Source organism: Cervus elaphus, chromosome 20 (genome assembly GCF_910594005.1).
Source record: "Cervus elaphus chromosome 20, mCerEla1.1, whole genome shotgun sequence".
Taxonomy (NCBI): Eukaryota; Metazoa; Chordata; class Mammalia; order Artiodactyla; family Cervidae; genus Cervus; species Cervus elaphus.
The window spans coordinates 73,385,722-73,405,482 of record NC_057834.1 but is presented as its reverse complement, the minus strand read 5'-3'; the positions used below and the strand labels follow the sequence as shown (position 1 = coordinate 73,405,482).

The 19,761-nt window shown below is 37.9% G+C and overlaps 1 protein-coding gene across 2 annotated transcripts in view; it reads right to left on the bottom strand.

The window, feature by feature from the left end:
* Positions 1-45: 45 nt before the first annotated feature.
* The window catches only part of DIPK1A (divergent protein kinase domain 1A), a 117,578-nt gene continuing 97,862 nt past the window's right edge, over positions 46-19,761 (bottom strand). For both annotated transcript variants that reach the window (XM_043875591.1, XM_043875590.1), the window contains 3 exons: positions 8,222-8,329; positions 2,983-3,159; positions 46-2,061 (listed from right to left, as the gene is read on the bottom strand). In XM_043875591.1, coding sequence (XP_043731526.1) covers positions 1,249-2,061; positions 2,983-3,159; positions 8,222-8,329 — 1,098 coding nt within the window. In that variant the 3' untranslated portion in view covers positions 46-1,248. The remainder of the gene's footprint in view (positions 2,062-2,982; positions 3,160-8,221; positions 8,330-19,761) is intronic.

Here is a 19,761-nt window from a genome sequence, read left to right as displayed (position 1 = left end):
CAGGAGTTAATTCAAGTCTGGCAAGCAACAGACAAACCTTCCACCAGAAGTATTTCTTCAATTCATTTATTGTAACCACATGATAAGTGGGAAGAAAAAGTACCTTCAAAGTTTACAATTTTAAAGTAAGAAAAACTGATGTTAATTCATGGCTTTTTCAGAGGAAGCTGTCCCATGAAGGTCATATAATTTTAACATATTCATTTTAACCAGGTGAAAGGCTATGAGCAGAAAATACTGGGTCTTTCTCACAAGAGATGTTTCTTTTTATAGAGTTGAAAGGCACATGCCAGATCTGAATAAACAAAAGAGCACATATCAACCCTTGTATGTCAAATTTATATGACAGAGTGTTAGATGGGTAAATTTACATGCCTCTTAAGAAACAGCTCTTTGGCCAGCAGGGAATAATGTTTGAAAACAGTTATTAATAGGAAGTTCTATGATTTCGGGAGTCCCACTCTGAATAGCTCAGATTCAAGATATGTGGAACTGTTGGGTCTGTGGCCTAAAGATGCGCCTTTTGAAGGACCAGTGGCTGGTTACTAAGATACAGATGCTTTAAATCTAGGATGATGAAAGCTCATCCATATTCAGCCTCTGAAATTGGCAGTTAGTTACATATTGCCAGAAAGAATCTTCCTGATGGGTTTCAAGTGGGTAAGGGCCACTCAACATTCTGAAGCCACGTAAAATTTGATATATAAATGGATTAAGTGTATAATACAAGAAACCATGCTAGTAACCCAACACCTGTTTATAAAGGAATAATTTTAATTTACCTGCTTTGCAGTCTTAATTCCTGTTAATGTGCAAACTTTACCATGCTAAGACATTAGTAAATTTATAAATTTTCTTTTTTAAATAGCAGCTTCAATGCAGACACAATTTCCAGCACTGATATTTGGCTAACAAATCTACAAAATACTCTTCACTGTTGATGTTTATGGAATGAGGCTTTTCACAGTATTATATTTTAAGTCATTAGTCAAAATAGTTACACAGTGGATGTACTAGGAAGTGTACCAAGAGTTTCTAAAAGGACAGGAATAAAATTTTTTGGACCTTTTGATCCTGTAACTCCTGCCTTCAGCAGTCAACATGTATTTTAAGATGATGGCTTCCTTAGGACCAGGGGAAAGGAGTTTTGTTAACACAAGGGTTTGAATCAAGCCATGTAGAAAAAATGATGAATAGTTTTCTTTTGAAGTGCTAAGTTTCTTAAAATGGTCACAATGTCCAAATGAACTAAGAGTCATTTGTGTAGGAAATTTTCTTCCACAGTAATGTTTTTAGGTTATTTAGTATCAAAGAATGTTCCATTTCCATTTGATTTGCTGTGACTTTGAGAGCAATACAAGAATACAGCTGCTTTTCTAATTCCTCACGAATTTCACTTGGAGCACCACGCAGTAGGTAGTCTTTGAGTAACTGACAGGCTTTTGCCAAGTTTGGTTGTATCACTTCTGAAGTACACTTCATTGTACTCTGATCACAGCTAGTTCGACAATCCGTGCCATAGACACAGTCCAGATCAGACTCACAGTGACGATCCTTTATAAGTTCTTTCAGGTTTGTCTCTGGCACAATTTTTCTCATGTCCACCATTTTCAAGTCATATTTATCATTATATCCTAGGTTTTTGGCACTAGTATCACACATGAGGAAGTTTCCATATGGGCCATGGAAAACATCTTCCACAAATTCTAAAAGTCCTATGGCTATTTTAGCCTTTCTAGGCCATGATGGTGTGAACAACTGATCCATGCTTCTTCTGAACCCAGATGGTATAAAAAGTTCAATAACCCAGGGAAGGCTTATTCCATAAAGAGAGGTATATTCAACGCTTTCCATCACATAGAGATCACCACAGAATCCCATTAATTTGGGGGTGTGTTCTTTATCTTGAAGTATCACCATAAGAAGAAATTCATTTAATTGAAGAAGTGCCCATGCTGACTTTGCTTCCCCCAAGGAAACCTGGCCATCTTTGTCTCCGTCAGCTACTGTCAAGATGAGGTTAACCAGTTCAGAGAGGTTCCCTTGGTCACCCAACTTTGCCTGTAAAGATAAGAACTTGGCTAATTACACAGAAGGTATGAAAAATGAGTATCCCATGTGTAACATACATACTAACTTCCTTTATGGGGATGATTACCCTGCTAAGTAATAACCTTGCTACTGAATACCCATAGGAGATTTAATACATTCCCAGATATTTATAATATTTGTCAAGTCAAAACTATGCTTTAGGTACTTGCAGTAAAACCCACTTTGCTAAGTATATTTGTCTGTTAAGAAATGACCACCATAACTCCCATAATCTCCTTAAACCCTGTAGATAGTTAATCAAGCCATTAATTTAATTATTCTTGGCCTTGTTCATACTTGGAAAATTGCAGTGTAAGTTGCCCATATCCAAAGTTATAAAGGTCAACTACAAATTACTATCTCTTATTTTGTAATTGTTTTACATTTCATTCAAGTATATTGTTCCAATAGTAAAGGTTAAAAAGTATTTCCTTGTGAATGTTCCCTGGCACAAAACAGTCTAAAAGTATAAACTGTCCAAAGAAAAAGATTTTGAGTGAGAATATGAGTGCAATGGAAATGAGAAAATATTCTTTTCAGAAGTGTTATTTTCATCTTTTAATATTTCTATTTAATTCTTTAAAAAAAAAATCTGGGTCTACTAATTTTATTTCACCTTTTTAAAACCAGTGTACCCATTATAATGTCAAGCTATAGAGCAGCCCATCTATTTAATGAACTCTCACATCTGGACATTTTTAGCTATAATAAGTAATGTTAAAGTAAACACCCTCCTTTTTTCTTTTTTTTTTTCCTTTGAATTATTTCCTCAAGATAGCGTCCTTGATATAGGTCAAAGAATAGCAGCATTTTTATGGCTTATGATGAGATCCTGCCAGCTTCTAGAAGAGAACCACATCATACCAGCAACATATGAATGCATATACTTACTTTAAAGAGACTGTACACCATTTCTTTGAATTTCTGGACAGTAGTTCCCCTAGTTGGCTTATCAAATAGCACTATTTCTTTTCTTGGTTCCAATTCTGTACCAAAATCAAGATGAAGTGCTTGTTCCATCTGACACTTCACAACACCTGGTAGATTATCCCAAATCCCTAAATATATCTGTGAAAAGAATGACAAATTACGCTTTAGGCAGAGTAGAAAACCTCATCTAATCTACATGATATTTTTAGTGTCCTCCTCCTCTTAAAAAAGGGGCTTTCCTGGTGGCTCAGCAGTAAAGAATTCACCTGCAATGCAGGAGACTGCCTTCAATGCAGGAGACACAGGTTTGATCCCTGAGACGGGAAGATCCCCTGAAGAAAGAAATGCAATCCAATCCAGTATTCTTGCCAGGATAATCCCATGGACAGAGGAGCCTGGTGGGCCACAGTCCATGGGGCCACAAGATTCGGACACGACTTAGGGACTAAACCACCAACACCTCTAAAAAACCACAAACGAGCAACAAAACATCGACACTGAGCTGATTTTCTTTCTGAATTGCAAATATGAAATCATACTTCAAAGCTTTTTTCCCTTAATTTTCCTAATTAAAAAATATTGCAGGGACTTCCCTAGTGGTCCAGTGGGTAAGATACCCAGCTCCCAATGCAGAGGACCTGGGTTCTATCCCTGGTCAGGGAACTAGATCCCACGTGCCACAACAGAGACCTGGAGATAGCCAAATAAATAAATGTTTAAAAAAAAAAAAAAATATTGCATACCTAAATATATATGTATATTTTTACCATGATCAATTTTATTGTTTTCCAGGTTTTTTTTTCCCAGTTTTTAAATCATGCTAAAATATAAAAAATAGAACATTTACCATCTTAACCATGTTTAACATACAGTTCCGTGGTATTAGATTTCATGAACTTGTGCTACAATCACCATCATCTGTCTCCAGAACTCTTCATTTTCTAAAATTGAAACTATCCATTAAACAATAACTCCCTGTTTGCCCCCTTCCTCAGCCCTGCCATCCACCAGTCTACTGTCTGTCTCTGATTCAGGCTACTCACTCTTAGTATCTTATGTAAGTGTCCTTTTCTAACAAGCTTATAATGTCCTCAGGGTTTACCAAATTGTAGCAAGTGTCAGAATTTCCATCTTTTTTAATGCTGAATAATACTATAATATTTTGCGTTTCCATTCATACATCAATGGGCACTTGGGTTGCTTCCATGTTTTAGCTATTGTGAATAATTATGACTATGGATCTACAAATATATCTTTGAGGTCCTGATTTCAATTCTTTTACATATATACCCAGAAGTGGAATTGCTGAATCATAAGGTCATGTTACTTCTAATGTTTTCAGGAACTGCCAACCTGTTTTCTTCAGTGGCTCTACTATTTTAAAGTCCCAGCAATAAAAAAAAAAAAAATAAAGTCCCAGCAATAGTGGGTTCTAGTTTTTTTACATTACTGCCAACACCTGTTTTTTGTTTTTTTTTTTTAACAGTAGCCATTGTGATGGGTGTGAGGTGGTATCTTTTTCTTTTTGGCCATTGCGTGGCATGTGGGATCTTAGTTCCCCAGCCAGGGACTGACTGAGGCCCCGGCAGTGACAGCACCGTGTCCTAACCACTGGGTGGCCAGGGAATTTCCCTTAGTGTAGTTTTGATTTGCATTTCCCTAATAATCAGTGATGTTGAGCATCTTTTCATGTACTCATTGGATATATGTATATCTTTTTTTGGAGAAATGTCTATTCAAATTCTTTGACTTTTTTTTTTTTTTTTAATTTTGGCTGCTCTGGGTCTTCCTAGGAGCGCATGGGTGGGCTTTCTCCAGGTCTGGCACACGGCTCTCTAGCTGTGGTGCATGGGCTTATTTGCTCCGAGACCTGTGGGATCTTAGTTCCCTGAACAGGGATGGAAGCCACGTCCCCTGCATGAAGGAGGATTCTCAACCACTGGACCAGGGAAGTCCAGCTGGGTTTAATACAGCTGGGTTTTTTCAGTTGTTGTTGTGGAGTTTTAGGAGCCCTCTATATATTCTGGATATTAATCCCCTATCAGATATGTGATTTGCAGATACTTTCTCCCATTCTGTTTCTTTTTTACTCTACTGATACAGACCTTTGATGCACAAGGTTTAAAAATTCTTATGAAGTACAATTTGTCTATTTTTTCTTTTGTTGACTGTGGAAGAAATCATTGCCAAACCCAATGTCACAAAGCTTTTACCTAATATTTCATCTAAGAGGTTCATAGTTTTAATTCTTACCTTTAGATCTTTGATCTATTTTGACTTGAATTTTGCCTATGGTGTTAGGTAAGGGTCCAACTTCATTCTTTTGCATATGTATATCCAGATTTCCCAGTACTATTTGTTAAAAAAAAAGAGCTCTTTCCCTACTGAATGGTCTTAGCACCCTTGTCAAAAATTATATGACTGTATATGTGAGGGTTTATTCCTGGGCTATTATATTCCTTTAGTCTATATATCTGTCCTCATTGTTACTGTATAGAAATGCAACAGATTTTTGTGGGTTGACTTTGAATTCATTTATTAGCTCTAATAATCTTGTGGAATTTTTAGGTTTTTCTACAAATAAGATCATATCATCTATCAAGAGATAATTTTACTTTTTCCTTTCAAATTTATATGTCTTTTATCTCTAATTGATCTTGCCAAAATTTCCAGTACTATATTGAACAAAATTGGTGAAACTAGGCATCCTTGCCTTCTTCTTGATCTTAGGGGAAAAGTTTTCAGTCTTTCACCACTGAGCATGATGTTAGCTGTAGGTTTTTCACACAAGGGTTTTTACTATGTTGAAGTAGTTGCCTTTTATTCCTAGTTTGTTGAGTGTTTTTATTGTGAGTTTTGTCAAATGCTTTTTCTGCATTAATTATGGTGTTCCTTTTCCCCCTTTGTTATGTTAATGTCATGTGTTACATTGATCAATTTTCATTGTTGAGCCATCAAAAGTTAAGAAGGATTGGTGTTAGTTTTTTAAATGTTTATTAGAATTCATGAGAGAAACCCAGATGTCCAGGGCCTTCCTTGTTGGGGGACTTGATTACTGATTCGCTCTCCCTGTTAGTCTATGCAGATTTTCTATTTCTTAGTAGGTTTTGTGTTTCTAGGAAGAATCTGCCCATTTCATCTAGATTATCCAACTTGTTGCTGTACAACTGTTCCTTGTATTCTCACATAATCCTTTTTTTCTATGTAGAACTGATAGTAATGTCTTTGCTTCATTTCTGATTTTCATAATTTGATCTTCTCTCATTGTTTCTTAGTCCATCTAACTAAAAGTTTGTCAAATTTGTTGACCTTTTCAAATGATCAACTTTTGTTTTCATTGATTTTATTGTTTCTCTATTTTCTATTTCCTTGATCTCTGCTGTAATCTGTATTATTTCCTTCCTTCGGCAAGGTTTAGATTTAGTTTATTCTATAATTCCTTACAATGTAAAGTTCAATTGTTTATTTGAGATCTTATCTCAATGTAAGTATTTATAGCTATAATCTTTTTTAAAGTCAAATTACACAGGAAGATGAAAAGTTCAACATCCATTTCCCTACTTCCCAGAATTAGTCATTATTAACTATCTAGCTATTTAACAATCTAACAATATATGGTGCTTTACATTATGCTACGATCTATTAATTTATTTGATTATCTTACTCCCTATAACAACCCTATGCAGTAGATAACATTATTACCCTGACTTCACTGATAGATAAACTGAAGCAGAGAGAAGCGAAGCAGTATGCTGAAGGGAATACAATGGTGGCAAACTAGCCTGTGAACCCAGGCAGTCTACTGTTGCTTATACGTAAAAAATAAATATGACCATGTTAATTAGTAATACTATTACTCACTCCTCTGCTTCAAACCCTCTAATTCAATCAGAATAAAGTCCAAAGCCCTTTTCATTGTCTGCTACGCTTCTTATAAGCTGGCCTGCTTCTCCAACCACCTACTGCCTCAATCTCTATATCCCATCTATGCAGGTCTTCTCTCTGTTCTTTGAACCTACCACCATTATTCCTGTTTCATGACCTCCTTCACTTGCTACTGGTTTTGCCTGGACTGTACTCTCAATGATCTTCATACAGCTCATTCCTTCACATCATTCAAGTCTCAGCCAAGAGGTCACCTTATGCTGACCTTCCCTAATTTCCTACCTACAGTAGATCCCTCTTCCCTCACAGGTTATTCTCTAAGCCATGACCTCATTTTATTTTCTTCATAGCCCTTATCACTGTCCGAAACGATCTTATTTTTTTGATGTTCTATTTTATTTGTTTATTGGTTGTGCCGGGTCCTCATGGACGTGCATGGGCTGTCTCTAGTTGCAGTGAGTGGGGGCTACTCTTAGCTGTGGTGCACGTGCTTTTCATTTTGCTGGCCTCTTGTGTTGCACAGCACAGGCTCTAGGTGCATAGGCTTCAGTAGTTAAAGCACGCGGGCTCAGCAGTTTAGGCTCCAGGGCTCAGCTGTTGTGGCGCGTGGGCTTCGTTCCTCTGTGGCATGTGGAATCTTCCTGGACCAGAGATTGAACCCGTGTCCTCTGCATGGGCAGGCCAATTCGTATCTACTGTACCACCAGGGAATCCATGAAATGACCTTATTTCTTTATTGACTCTTTATCATCTGTCTTCTTTTACATGAAACATAAGGCATATGAGGCCAGAGGTTTGTCTGTCTTGTTCCCCATGGTCTCTCCCAATGCCTTAGCAGTACTTAGCAAACAGCAGATACTCAAATATTGGACTTTATTTCAGAAAACTTCTTAAACATGGCTAGTATTATAGACTTAAAATCTACTTTAAATTTCTATAAAAGGAATGAGTATATTTCATCAACTCACCCTGTGTATATCCTATATAAAACATACCACATTCTGTAATTACTTTACTTATTTACTTATCTACCAACTGTTTATGTTCCTTATCCCTCTGGGATAACGTGAGACCCATAGGGAAATAATCTTATCTACCTTAATCACCCCTGTTTTCCTAACAACTAAAATAAGTGTATGGAATATGCTGGGACTAGGGGGTTAATAAATACCTGTTAGATGAGTGAGTCAACGCCTATACAATTGAATTGATTAAAATATCCTAAAGTTCCAGTTCAACAGTTCTTTTAATAAGTAGTTTAAGGTAAAATCAGATAGCACCGTAAATCTGGAATGTTAATTCATAATGTCCATACCTGATTGTTGGGCTTGGTGGATAAGCATTTTCCAAAGTAAAGAGTTTCTGTAACACAAAGGCTATTACATGCAGGCCCATCAATAACTCCGGTCTTGTATTTGTCACACTAAAAACCAGGAAATAAAAAAGTAGTTAATAGAAAAATGTTCACAAAAAGAAACATATTAAAATATTTTCAAATGAAACAATCAACATAGGATTAATCTCCAAAACATACAAACAGCTCATGCAGCTTTATGTCAAAATAAAAACAACCCAATGAAAAAATGGGCAGAAGATCACAATAGATGTTTCTTCAAAGAAGACATAAAGATGGCTGAAAAGCACATGAAAAGATGCTCAACATCACTAATTACCAGAGAAATGCAAATCAAAACTACAAAGAGTTATCACCTCACACCACTGAGAATGGCCATCATCCAAAAGTAACAAACAATAAATACTGGAAAGAATGTGGAGAAAAGGAAAGCCTCCCACACTGTTGATGCTGGTATATCACAACAGAGAACAGTATGGAGGTTCTTTAAAAAACTGACATAGGGCTACCATATGATCCAGCAATCCCACTCCTAGGCACATATCAGGAGAAAACCGTAATCCAAGAAGATACGTACACCCTAGTGTTCACTGCAGCACTATTCACAACAGCCAAGATATGAAAACAACCTAAATGTCTATTGACAAAGGAAAGAATAAAGAAGATGTGGCCTATATACAGTGGAATATTACTCAGCCATAAAAAAACAATGAAATAATGCCATTTGCAGCAACATGGATGGATCTAGAGATTATCACACTAAGTGAATTACGTCAGAGAAAGACAAATACCATATGGTATCATTTACATGTGGGATCAAAAAGAAATGATACAAATGAACTTTTTTACAAAACAGAAACAGCCTTACAGATATCAAAAACAAACTTAGGGTCACCAAAGGGTAAATGAGAGGCAGGGATGAATCAGAAGGATGAAGTGAACACACACGCACTATTGCATATAAGACAGATAACCAACAAGGAACACTATATAGCACAGTGAACTCTATTCGGGATTCTGTGATACCCTATAAAGAAAAGAATCCAAAAGAATGAATATACGCATATGTAGAACTGAACCACTCTGCCGTACACTTGAAACTAACACAGTATTATAAACCAACTATACGCCAATAAAATTAAAATTAAAAAAGAAGAAACATAGTAAAGACACCATAAAGAAATATTTACATTCTCTAAGAGAAAGTTCTGTGATAAAAATAATTCAGGCTTTGGATATGGACAGACTTGGATTTGAATCCAAGCTCTGCTCCTTACTAGTTACGTAACTATGAGAGATCTTATTGTGACTCGGGTGTGCACAGAAATTTGAAGTCATTTTTTCCCCACTTAGCATGGCCTGAGGTGGTATGGTACCTACTGCCTATGAGGAGATGGGCAGTCTATTTTTAAAAATGGCTCTATTTTAAAATGAATTAAAAAATAAAGTTTAAAATACCAAAATATTTTTAAAATAACAAGGCACTTCTGTCAACTTGTCTCCTTGATATTGCCCCAAAACAAGAAAAAAAAAAAAAAAACAGATGGGAATTCCCTTGTCATCCAGTGGTTAGGACTCTGCTCTCACTGTCATAGGCCTGGGTTCAATCCCTGGTCAAGGAACTATAAGATTCTACAAGCCGTGTGTTGCGACCAAAAAAAAAGAAAAAAGAAACCAAATCCTTTGACAAGATAAGGTACCAATGTAACCCTAAGGCATAATAAATAAGGATGGCCTGCCAAATACAGTAAGAATCACACCAGAGTACAGAAGGATGCTGAGATTAAATACCTGCTGTGACCTCACTTCTCAAAGCTGGGAGAGCACTGACTACGTGGTATACTTGAGGGCCAGACTCATCTCTCTGGTTTGCAATGAAAGTTTTATTTGGCATCATGAAGTAGCAGGGCAAGGCAGTGTGTGTGTGTGTGTGTTGAGTCGTGCCCTGCTCTTTGCAACCCTGCAGCCTTCCAGGCTCCTCTGTCCATGGAATTTCTCAGGCAAGAATACTGGAGCAGGTTGCCATTCCCTTCTCCAGGGGATCTTCCTGACCCAGGGATCAAACCCACGTCTCCTGCATTGGAGGCAGATTCTTTGCCTCTGAGCCATCAGGGCAAGGCAGCACTGATTAATAAAATCCTTAAAAATCTTATCTATGTTGGAGGCAGTCTGTAAATAAAATAAGGGTTGGGAGAGACTATATTATGAGCATCTCTGTAGTTGCTGAGGAGACAGGCTAAAGCAATATGTGTGTCTCCGTCTCTCTGTCTCACCTTTTCTTTTTCTCTTACACACACACATACACACACACACAAATTCTGGGCCACAGGAGTTTCACCCCTCGCTCATTTCACTGCCTCAGTTGCTTCCTGCAAATAGCTGGTTGAAGAACTCCTTTAATTCAGTAATGAGTAATACTCAAAACAAGCTGGAGATCTATATAGCAAATCTATAAGGAAAAGGAAGAAAGGAATAGGAAGAGGACATCTCAAACAAAAATTTTTTCCAGAAAAATACTGCCATGAAGCACAGCAAACATATTGCTATGAATTCAAAAGACTTAATGAAATAGTTTAAGACCTCAAAGCAGGAGACATGATGATGAGACAAAAGAACTGAATTTAAATGAAGTAAACAGAACTCAGAAAGGAAGAAAAAGAAAAAAAAAATACAGAAATTAAAGACATAGTATGAATGGGTAAAAGGGGGGTGAAGACAAAAATAACAACACAGGAAGACTTATGAGGGCTAGGTTGAGAAAAGTGATCAAAATAAGACAGAAATTTAAAAAGAACTAAAAAGAATTTGAGATAAAATTATAGATATAGAAGACAAAGGATATCCAGCATGTTCATATATGGAAGAACAGAATACACAGAAAATAAAAAAATAATCAAGGTAGAATTCAACAGAACTTCATATAAGTGAAAGAAATCTTTAATATACAGATTGAAAGGACTCACAGTGTCCCAAGGAAACTGACACAGAATGACCCCTGTGACATATCCCACTGAATTTTACTGGACTTTGAGCAAACAGGCAAAAGATCAAGAATTTTTAAGGGAAAATAAATCAGATTGGACTCAGATTTCTCAACAGCTATCTTCAAAGGTAGTGCAGTGCCAGTAAAGTTTGAGAAAGAAGTATGATCTTCTTGTGTCCTAATTTTCTCTTCTGTAAAAGGAGATGTAACTACTGCTTGACTTATAGCACTATTAAGAGCTATAATCATTTAATGAGGATGGATCACCTGTGATTTTAATAAGTGCTCAATAATAGCTCTTCTTATTTTCCATAGCCAAACTTTCTTTCAAGTAAAAGGCATCAAATATTTTTGAATATGTTAAGGATCAGAAGATACAATTCCCATTAGCATCTCCTGAAGAACTATTAGAGAATGAACTTGAGGCAACCAAGAGATGAATACAGAAACTGCGCATGGAAGCCAGTTGAATGTAGGACTGGGGTGAAAACCACCCTGAGAATCTATTTCATAATAACTGTTAACACAGTATTGCATAGTTACTAGATGCTTACCATGTATCAGGCACTGTTCCAGTGCTACACTTTTATTATGACAACAGCCTTGTGAGGTAGAACCTATTGTTACAACCATTATAAAAATAAGGAAACAGAAACAGCTATCAAGTAACTTGCTCAAGCTACAAAATGATAAAGCCAAGATTTCAACCTAAGCAGTCTGGTTCAGAGCTCATTCTCTTAATCACTACTGTATATTGTTCAGAATGTTAATATTATAAACTATACCAGTAAATGTAATACAATTAACAATACCAAGAAGGGGAGATGTAAGAAGATGAGAGATGGCAAAAGGATGTTGATTTCCTTATCTTTACTATGCAAGGTCAAAAGATATTATTTATTTATTATAAATCAAATAATAGAGACAGAGTATATTCAAAAGTATAGAGATGATAATTTGAAGAACTAATAATAATAATGTATTCATTAAAATGAGGTAAAGGAGATGTGATGAATAGAAGTATAATAATTTTGTCACTGCTTGTAGTGGGGAATAAATAGATGTGGCCTAAAGCAATAGAGAATAAAATATATTTTTAAAAGTTATAGTATAAGGCTAACCACTAGAAGAGCTAAAATCAGAATACAAACCTTCCTAAATTATCAAAAGGAACAAAAGCATAAAACAAATATATACCCTCTAGAGAAAGATACAAACCAAATCAATCCTTAAAAACAAAAAGTAGTCATAAAATGTGATACAGAACTAAGACATACCCGTAAATGTCAATGGGATCAGCTTACCTATTGTAAGAAAAATATCTTCAGAGAACAGACAGTATCAAAAAAGTTGAAAAATAAAAGATGGTACAGGTACACCAGCCGAACACAAAGAAAAAAATTAAGCTACAATCTTATACCAGATGAGGTTGAATCCCCCTCTTTAAGTGAGGGAGCATTAAATAAGGCAAAAAAGAAAATGTTAGCATTTTTAGAATGTTAAAACATATAATTCACAATGATGACATTACAGTACTAATACTTTAATTGGAGTATAAAACTGATTTACAATGCTGTTGGTCTCTGCTGTACAGTGAAGTGAATCAGCTGTATGTATACATAAATCCTCTCCCTCACAGTCCTCCCCCTTCCCGAATTTCTATAAAGTAAATCAAGTAACGTTAAAATTCATTACATGAAATCTATAAGAAATAGAAAAAGAAATAAAGAGAAAAGCATTAGAAGTAGGAGACCCTATTTCACTTTTCTTAGCCCATGACAGATAAAAAACGTTTACAAAAAAAGACACAGAAGAACTCAATAATCTGGCTAATAAGGTACATCTAATTGCCCTGAGAACAGACTTTTCCAAATGGCCATAGAACATCTACAAAATTAGACCAAACGCTCTACACATTCCACTAAATAGACATAGCAGAAAGCAGTATTCTCCAGTCACAATATGATAAAAAATTTGAAATTAACAAAAAAATCTACCTGGAAAATATAAAATATTCTTTTAATTCTTGAGTCAAAGAAAAAGCCTAAATTGAAATTTTAAGCATATGGGAATAATAAATAATAATACATTTTTTTAAATATCAGAAACTATAGCTAAAACCAATGATAAAATTGAAAAAATGATTTAGAGAAGAATGCAGTCTTCAGTTCAATCAATTCAGTCGCTCAGTCGTGTCTGACTCTTTGCGACCCCATGGACTGCAGCCCGCCAGGCCTCCCTGTCCACCAACTCCCGGAGTTTACACAAACTCATGTCCATTGAGTCGGTGATCCAATGCCATCCAACCATCTCACAGTCTGTCGTCCCCTTCTCCTCCTGCCTTCAATCTTTCCCAGCATCAGGGTATTTCCAAATGAGTCAGTTCTTCGAATCAGGTGGCCAAAGTATCGGAGTTTCAGCTTCAACATCAGTCCTTCCAATGAATATTCAGGACTGATTTCCTTTAGGGTGGACTGGTTGGATCTCCTTGCAGTCCGAGGGACTCTCAAGAGTCTTCTCCAATGCCACGTTCAGAAGCATCAATTCTTCCGCACTCAGGTTTCTTTATAGTCCAACTCTCACATACGTACATGACTACTGGAAAAACCACAGCCTTGACTAGACGGACCTTTGTCGGCAAAGTAATGTCTCTGCTTTTTAATATGCTGTCTAGGTTGGTTATAACTTTTCTCCCAAGGAGCAAGTGTCTTAATTTCGTGGCTGCAGTCACCATCTGCAGTGATTTTGGAGCCACCAAAAATAAAGTCTGCCACTGTTTCCATTGTTTCCCCATGTATTTGCCATGAAGTGATGGGACCAGATGACATGATCTTAGTTTTCTGAATGTTGAGCATTAAGCTAACTTTTTCACTCTCCTCTTTCACTTTCATCAAGAGGCTCTTTAGCTCTTCTTCACTTTCTACCTTAAGTGTGGTCATTCGCATATCCGAGGTTATTGCTATTTCTCCCAGCAATCTTGATTCCAGCTTGTGCTTCATCCAGCCCAGCGTTTCCCATGATGTACTCTGCATAGAAGTTAACTGAGCAGGGTGACAATATACAGCCTTGATGTACTCCTTTCCCAATTTGAAACCAGTCTGTTGTCCCATGTCCAGTTCTAACTGTTGCTTCCTGACCTGCATACAGATTTTTCAGGAGGCAGGTCAGGTGTTCTGGTATTTCCATCTCTTTCAGAATTTTCCACAGTTTGTTGTGATCCACACAGTCAAAGGCTTTGGCATAGTCAATAAAGCAGAAGTAGATGTTTTTCTGGAACTTTCTTGCTTTTTCGATTATCCAACAGATGTTGACAATTTGATCTCTGGTTCCTCTGCCTTTTCTAAAACCAGCTTGAACATCTGGAAGTTCACAGTTCACGTACTGTTGAAGCCTGGATTGGAGAATTTTGAGCATTACTTTGCTAGCATGTGAGGTGAGTGCAATTGTGCGGTAGTTTGGGCATTCCTTGGCACTGCCTTTGTGCCTTTCTTAGGGATTGGAATGAAACCTGACCTTTTCCAGTCCTGTGGCCACTGCTGAATTTTCCAAATTTGCTGACATATTGAGTACAGCACTTCCACAGCATCATCTTTTGAGATTTGAAACAGCTCAACTGGAATTCCATCACCTCCACTAGCTTTGTTTGTAGTGATACTTCCTAAGGCCCACTGACTTCACATTCCAGGATGTCTGGCTCTAGGTGAGGGATCACACCATCATGATTATCTGGGTGCTGAAGATCTTTTTTGTACAGTTCTTCTGTGTATTCTTGCCACCTCTTCTTAATGTCTTCTGCTTCTGTTAGGTCCATACCATTTCTGTCCTTTATTGTGCCCATCTTTGCATGAAATATTCCCTTGGTATCTCTAATTTTCTTGAAGAGATCTCTAGTCTTTCTCATTTTATTGTTTTCCTCTATGTCTTTGTGTTGATCACTGAGGAAGGCTTTCTTACCTCTCCTTGCTATTCTTTGGAACTCTGCATTCAAATGGGTATATCTTTCCTTTTTTCCTTTGCCTTTTGCTTCTCTTTTTTTCATAGCTATTGTAAGGCCTCCTCAGACAACCATTTTGCCTTTTTGCTTTTCTTTCTCTTGGGGATGGTCTTGATCACTGCCTCCTATACAATGTCATGAACCTCCATCCATAGTTCTTCAGGCACTCTGTCTATCAGATATAATCCCTTGAATCTATTTGTCACTTCTACTGTAAGGGATTTGATTTAGGTCAAATGGTCTAGTGGTTTCCCCTACTTTCTTCAATTTATTCTGAATTTGGCAAGAAGGAGTTCATGGTCTGAGCCACAGTCAGCTCCCGGTCTTATTTTTGAAGACTGTATAGAGCTTCTCCATCTTCGGCTGCAAAGAATATAATCAATCTGATTTTGGTATTGAACATCTGGTGATGCCCATGTATAGAGTCTTCTCTTATATTGTTGGAAGAGAGTGTTTGCTATGACCAGTGCATTCTCTTGGCAAAACTCTATGCAGTCTTAATTACATTAATAAACAACACAGAACAAATGAATTAAAGTATGCAGAAAGAATGCATTAACCAATATAAAATAAAGACTACGGCTACGTTCCTGTAACTGAGAGAATTCCTCTGATCTTTATCTCCTAATGTCTACTTTAGATCTTCTTGCTCTTTCCTGGTTTCTGCAATTACCTTTTGTTTGCTCCTTCCCAGAATTTTCCCTGTCTGTCTGGTTCCCTGAGTCTGATGACATTATACTGCTCACAGATCAGTCTTGCCCACTTCTAGCTCTTGGCATAAGGCAACCTAGTAGAGGTTTGCAGTGACTGGATTTCCTCTTGTATGGGATTGGGGCTGAGGATGATTTCTTGAGCCTCTGATTCTGGAGACAAATTTTTTTTACCATGCCCCTCAGCATGTACGGTCTAGTTCTCAACCAGGGATTGAACCTGTGCCCCCTGCATTGGAAGCAGGAGAACTCTTAACCCCTGGACCCCCAGGGAAGTCCCTGGGGACATAAATTTTTCATGATCCCAAAGAAATAGCCAAAGCATAGTGGGCTTTGGTAATTACTCAATACTTGGAAAGGCCAGCACAGGCTAAGCAGACCTATTTGCTCTTAGAGTAAGGATAGCCCTAATAGAGATGACAGTCTTGCTCACATGTAGAGTTAAATACGAACACCTAGAATCTGTTGCTCTTTAGCTATCACTAGCAGAAGCTCTTGGGTGAGCCCTTCACCATGCCTCCTTTCTCCTTCAGACCAGGTTGTAACCAAGAATATTAGGTTTCATCTTCATAGGAGAAGCAGTCAGTGGGGGACTCCACGGGGAGATGCTCAATACTTTCTCATCCGGGTTAACCTCTGGGGATTTTGAGGAAATGCAGAACCATCTGCTTGGTATCGGATGGCCAGGAATTTCATTGGCATGTTTTTTCCACTGAGGGAAAGGTGGTAGGAGTTCTTGGGTATGACTTAGGAGTGAAACCTTCTGCAGGTATAGTTTAAGGTTTCTAAGGATTTTAGATCACAGAGACTATAAAGCTTATCTCTAAATGTGCAACTACTGAAGCCCTTGCACTCTAGAGCCCGTGTTGTGTCTGACTCTGCAGCCCCACGGACTACAGCCCACCAGGCTCCTCTGTCCATGGGATTCTCCAGGCAAGAATACCGAGTGGGTTGCCATTCCCTTCTCCAGGGGATCTTCCGGACCCAGGGGTTGAACCCAGGTCTCCCACGCTGCGGGCAGATTTCTTTACTGTCTGAGCCACAACTGGGCCTGCCATAACAAGAGAAGCCAATTGCAATTAGAAGCCTGCGCACTGCAACAAAGACACAGTGCAACCAAAAATAAATGAATAAATAAAAATTTTAAAGATCTCTAAAAAAAAAAATAGGGCTTCCCTGATGGCTCAGTGGTAAAGAATCCACCTGCCAATGCAGGAGACATGGGTTCCATCCCTGGTCCGGGCAGATCCCACATGCTGTGGAAAACGAAGCCCACGCACCACAGCAGGTGAGCCTGTGCTCCAGAGCCCCGGAGCTGCAACTACTGAGCCCGAGCACCCTAGGGCCCGTCCGTGCTCCACAACAAGAGAAGCCACGGCAGTGAGGCGTGCACCACGACTAGGGAGCAGCCCCCCGGCCACAACTAGAGAAAAGCCCACGCAGCAACGGAGACCCAGCGCAGCCATATATAATTAAATAAAATTATTTTTAAAACCTATACAAATGAAGCAACTATGGCAAAGGGTTAAGGTCTGCTATGGAGGTAGGAAGTACACAGGTGTTTATTGTATTGCTTTCTACAGGTCAGCATTGTTCTAAGAACTTTTCATGTAATATTTCTCTTTGATCTTCACAACCACCCTATGAGAGAGGTATTATCATTATTTCCATTTTACTGTTAAAGAAACTGAGGCAAGAGAGGTCACAAGAAGGTTAAGAAACTTGCAGAAACAAATCTGATGAAGAAAAAGAAGGCAAAAAAAAAAAAATACCAGGCATGAAAGAGGGGATATCACCACATATTCTGCCGACATTAAAAACAGAGACTATAGAGCCACTACGGAGAACAGTGTGGAGATTCCTTAAAAAACTCGAAATAGAACTGCCATATGACCCAGCAATCCCACTCCTGGGCATACACACTGAGGAAACCAGATCTGAAAGAGACACGTGCACCCCAATGTTCATTGCAGCACTGTTTATAATAGCCAGGACATGGAAGCAACCTAGATGCCCATCAGCAGATGAATGGATAAGGAAGCTGTGGTACATATACACCATGGAATATTACTCAGCCATTAAAAAGAATTCATTTGAATCAGTTCTAATGAGATGGATGAAACTGGAGCCCATTATACAGAGTGAAGTAAGCCAGAAAGAAAAACACCAATACAGTATACTAACACATATATATGGAATTTAGAAAGATGGTAATGATAACCCTATATGCAAGACAGAAAAAGAGACACAGATATATAGAACAGACTTTTGGACTCTATGGGAGAAGGCGAGGGTGGGATGATCTGAGAGAACAGCATCGAAACATGTATAGTATGAAGGGTGAAACAGATCGCCAGTCCAGGTTGGATGCATCAGACAAGTGCTCAGGGCTGGTGCGCTGGGAAGACCCAGAGGGATGGGATGGGGAGGGAGGTGGGAGGGGGGTTCAGGATGGGGAACACATGTGAATCCATGGCTGATTCATGTCAATGTATGGCAAAAACCACTGCAACATTGTAAAGTAATTAGCCTCCAACTAATAAAAATAAAAAAAGACAAAAACAAACAAACAAACAAAAAAACCCAGAGACTATTACAAATTTCATACCAAAAAACTGATGATTTTGTTTGAATATATACATTTTTAGAAAATGACAAAAGAAAAAAAAAAACTTGCAGAGCACATTAGTGGTGGCACAGTCCAAACCCAGACAGTCTGCCTCCAGAGCCTGTGCTTTTAACCACCCAAGTAAAAGAACCAGGATTACTTATCTTGGAGGGCAACGCTCAGAGTGTGTTTAACAGTGATGGGGTCACAAGCCCATCCCCAGTGCTCCTGCTAAGTGCTCATTCCTTTTACACAGCAACTCAAAGTGGGGACACAACTTTCATATTTGTTTCCTTGGAACTTTGCAAATAATCAAATGCATATCAAAAGTTCTTGCTGGATAGATGAATGGATTAAGAGTATTCTGGTTTTTGTCTAGAAATAGGGCCTTCTGTTATGAAGGACTAGGAGAGCTACCTGCTTTAACTAATCTTTGGCTCCTGCATCCTGAGGCACACTTTATCTGCAATTCCATCCCAGGTCAAGATTTAAACCATACTTGTCTTCCAGTGAACAATCCCAAGGCTGTATTATTTCCTTCCTGAGCTTATATTCTTGTCCCTTCTCTCCCTGTATTCCCAAGTCTAACTTTGTTTACATTCACATTATCTTCCCTAATACAATGTGAGATGATTTGGAAGCACAGACGTGGTCCTTGCCATCTCTGAACTTCCTTTTCACTCTAGCACATAGCACAGAGGTTGGAATTGTCTAATAAATGCTTATTAAATAACCAGCATAAAAAACATAGAGCTTTTGATTTTAAAACCTCATTGAGGATATCCTTGCCTCCTTTGTCAAAGAGGATAAAATGAATGCTTTTCCATAATGTTTAAAACACTAAAGAAAAAAAAAAGGAACAAACCAGTATCTTATTAGTAAACTGTGAAACAGTGAAGACTTTCAGTGGGCATTCAGCTACAAGAATCAGATTCTTGTTTTAATTAAAGGCACCAAGCCAAGCCTGCATCAAAGAGGTAGTCACAAAGAACAGGCTCTTCAACTTGTGGCTTGAATCACAAACCAAAAGCAAATTTCCCACATGCTTTTATGAAAAGGATGGTCAGCCACATATTGTTTTGTTTTTTTGTTTTGTCTTGTTTTCAAGGCTCAGCCATACACACAAACTATAATCACTTTCAGTAATCTGATCTTCTAGCTAAAAAGTCACAGAGACTACAGATAATGTTCAACTTTACAATACTG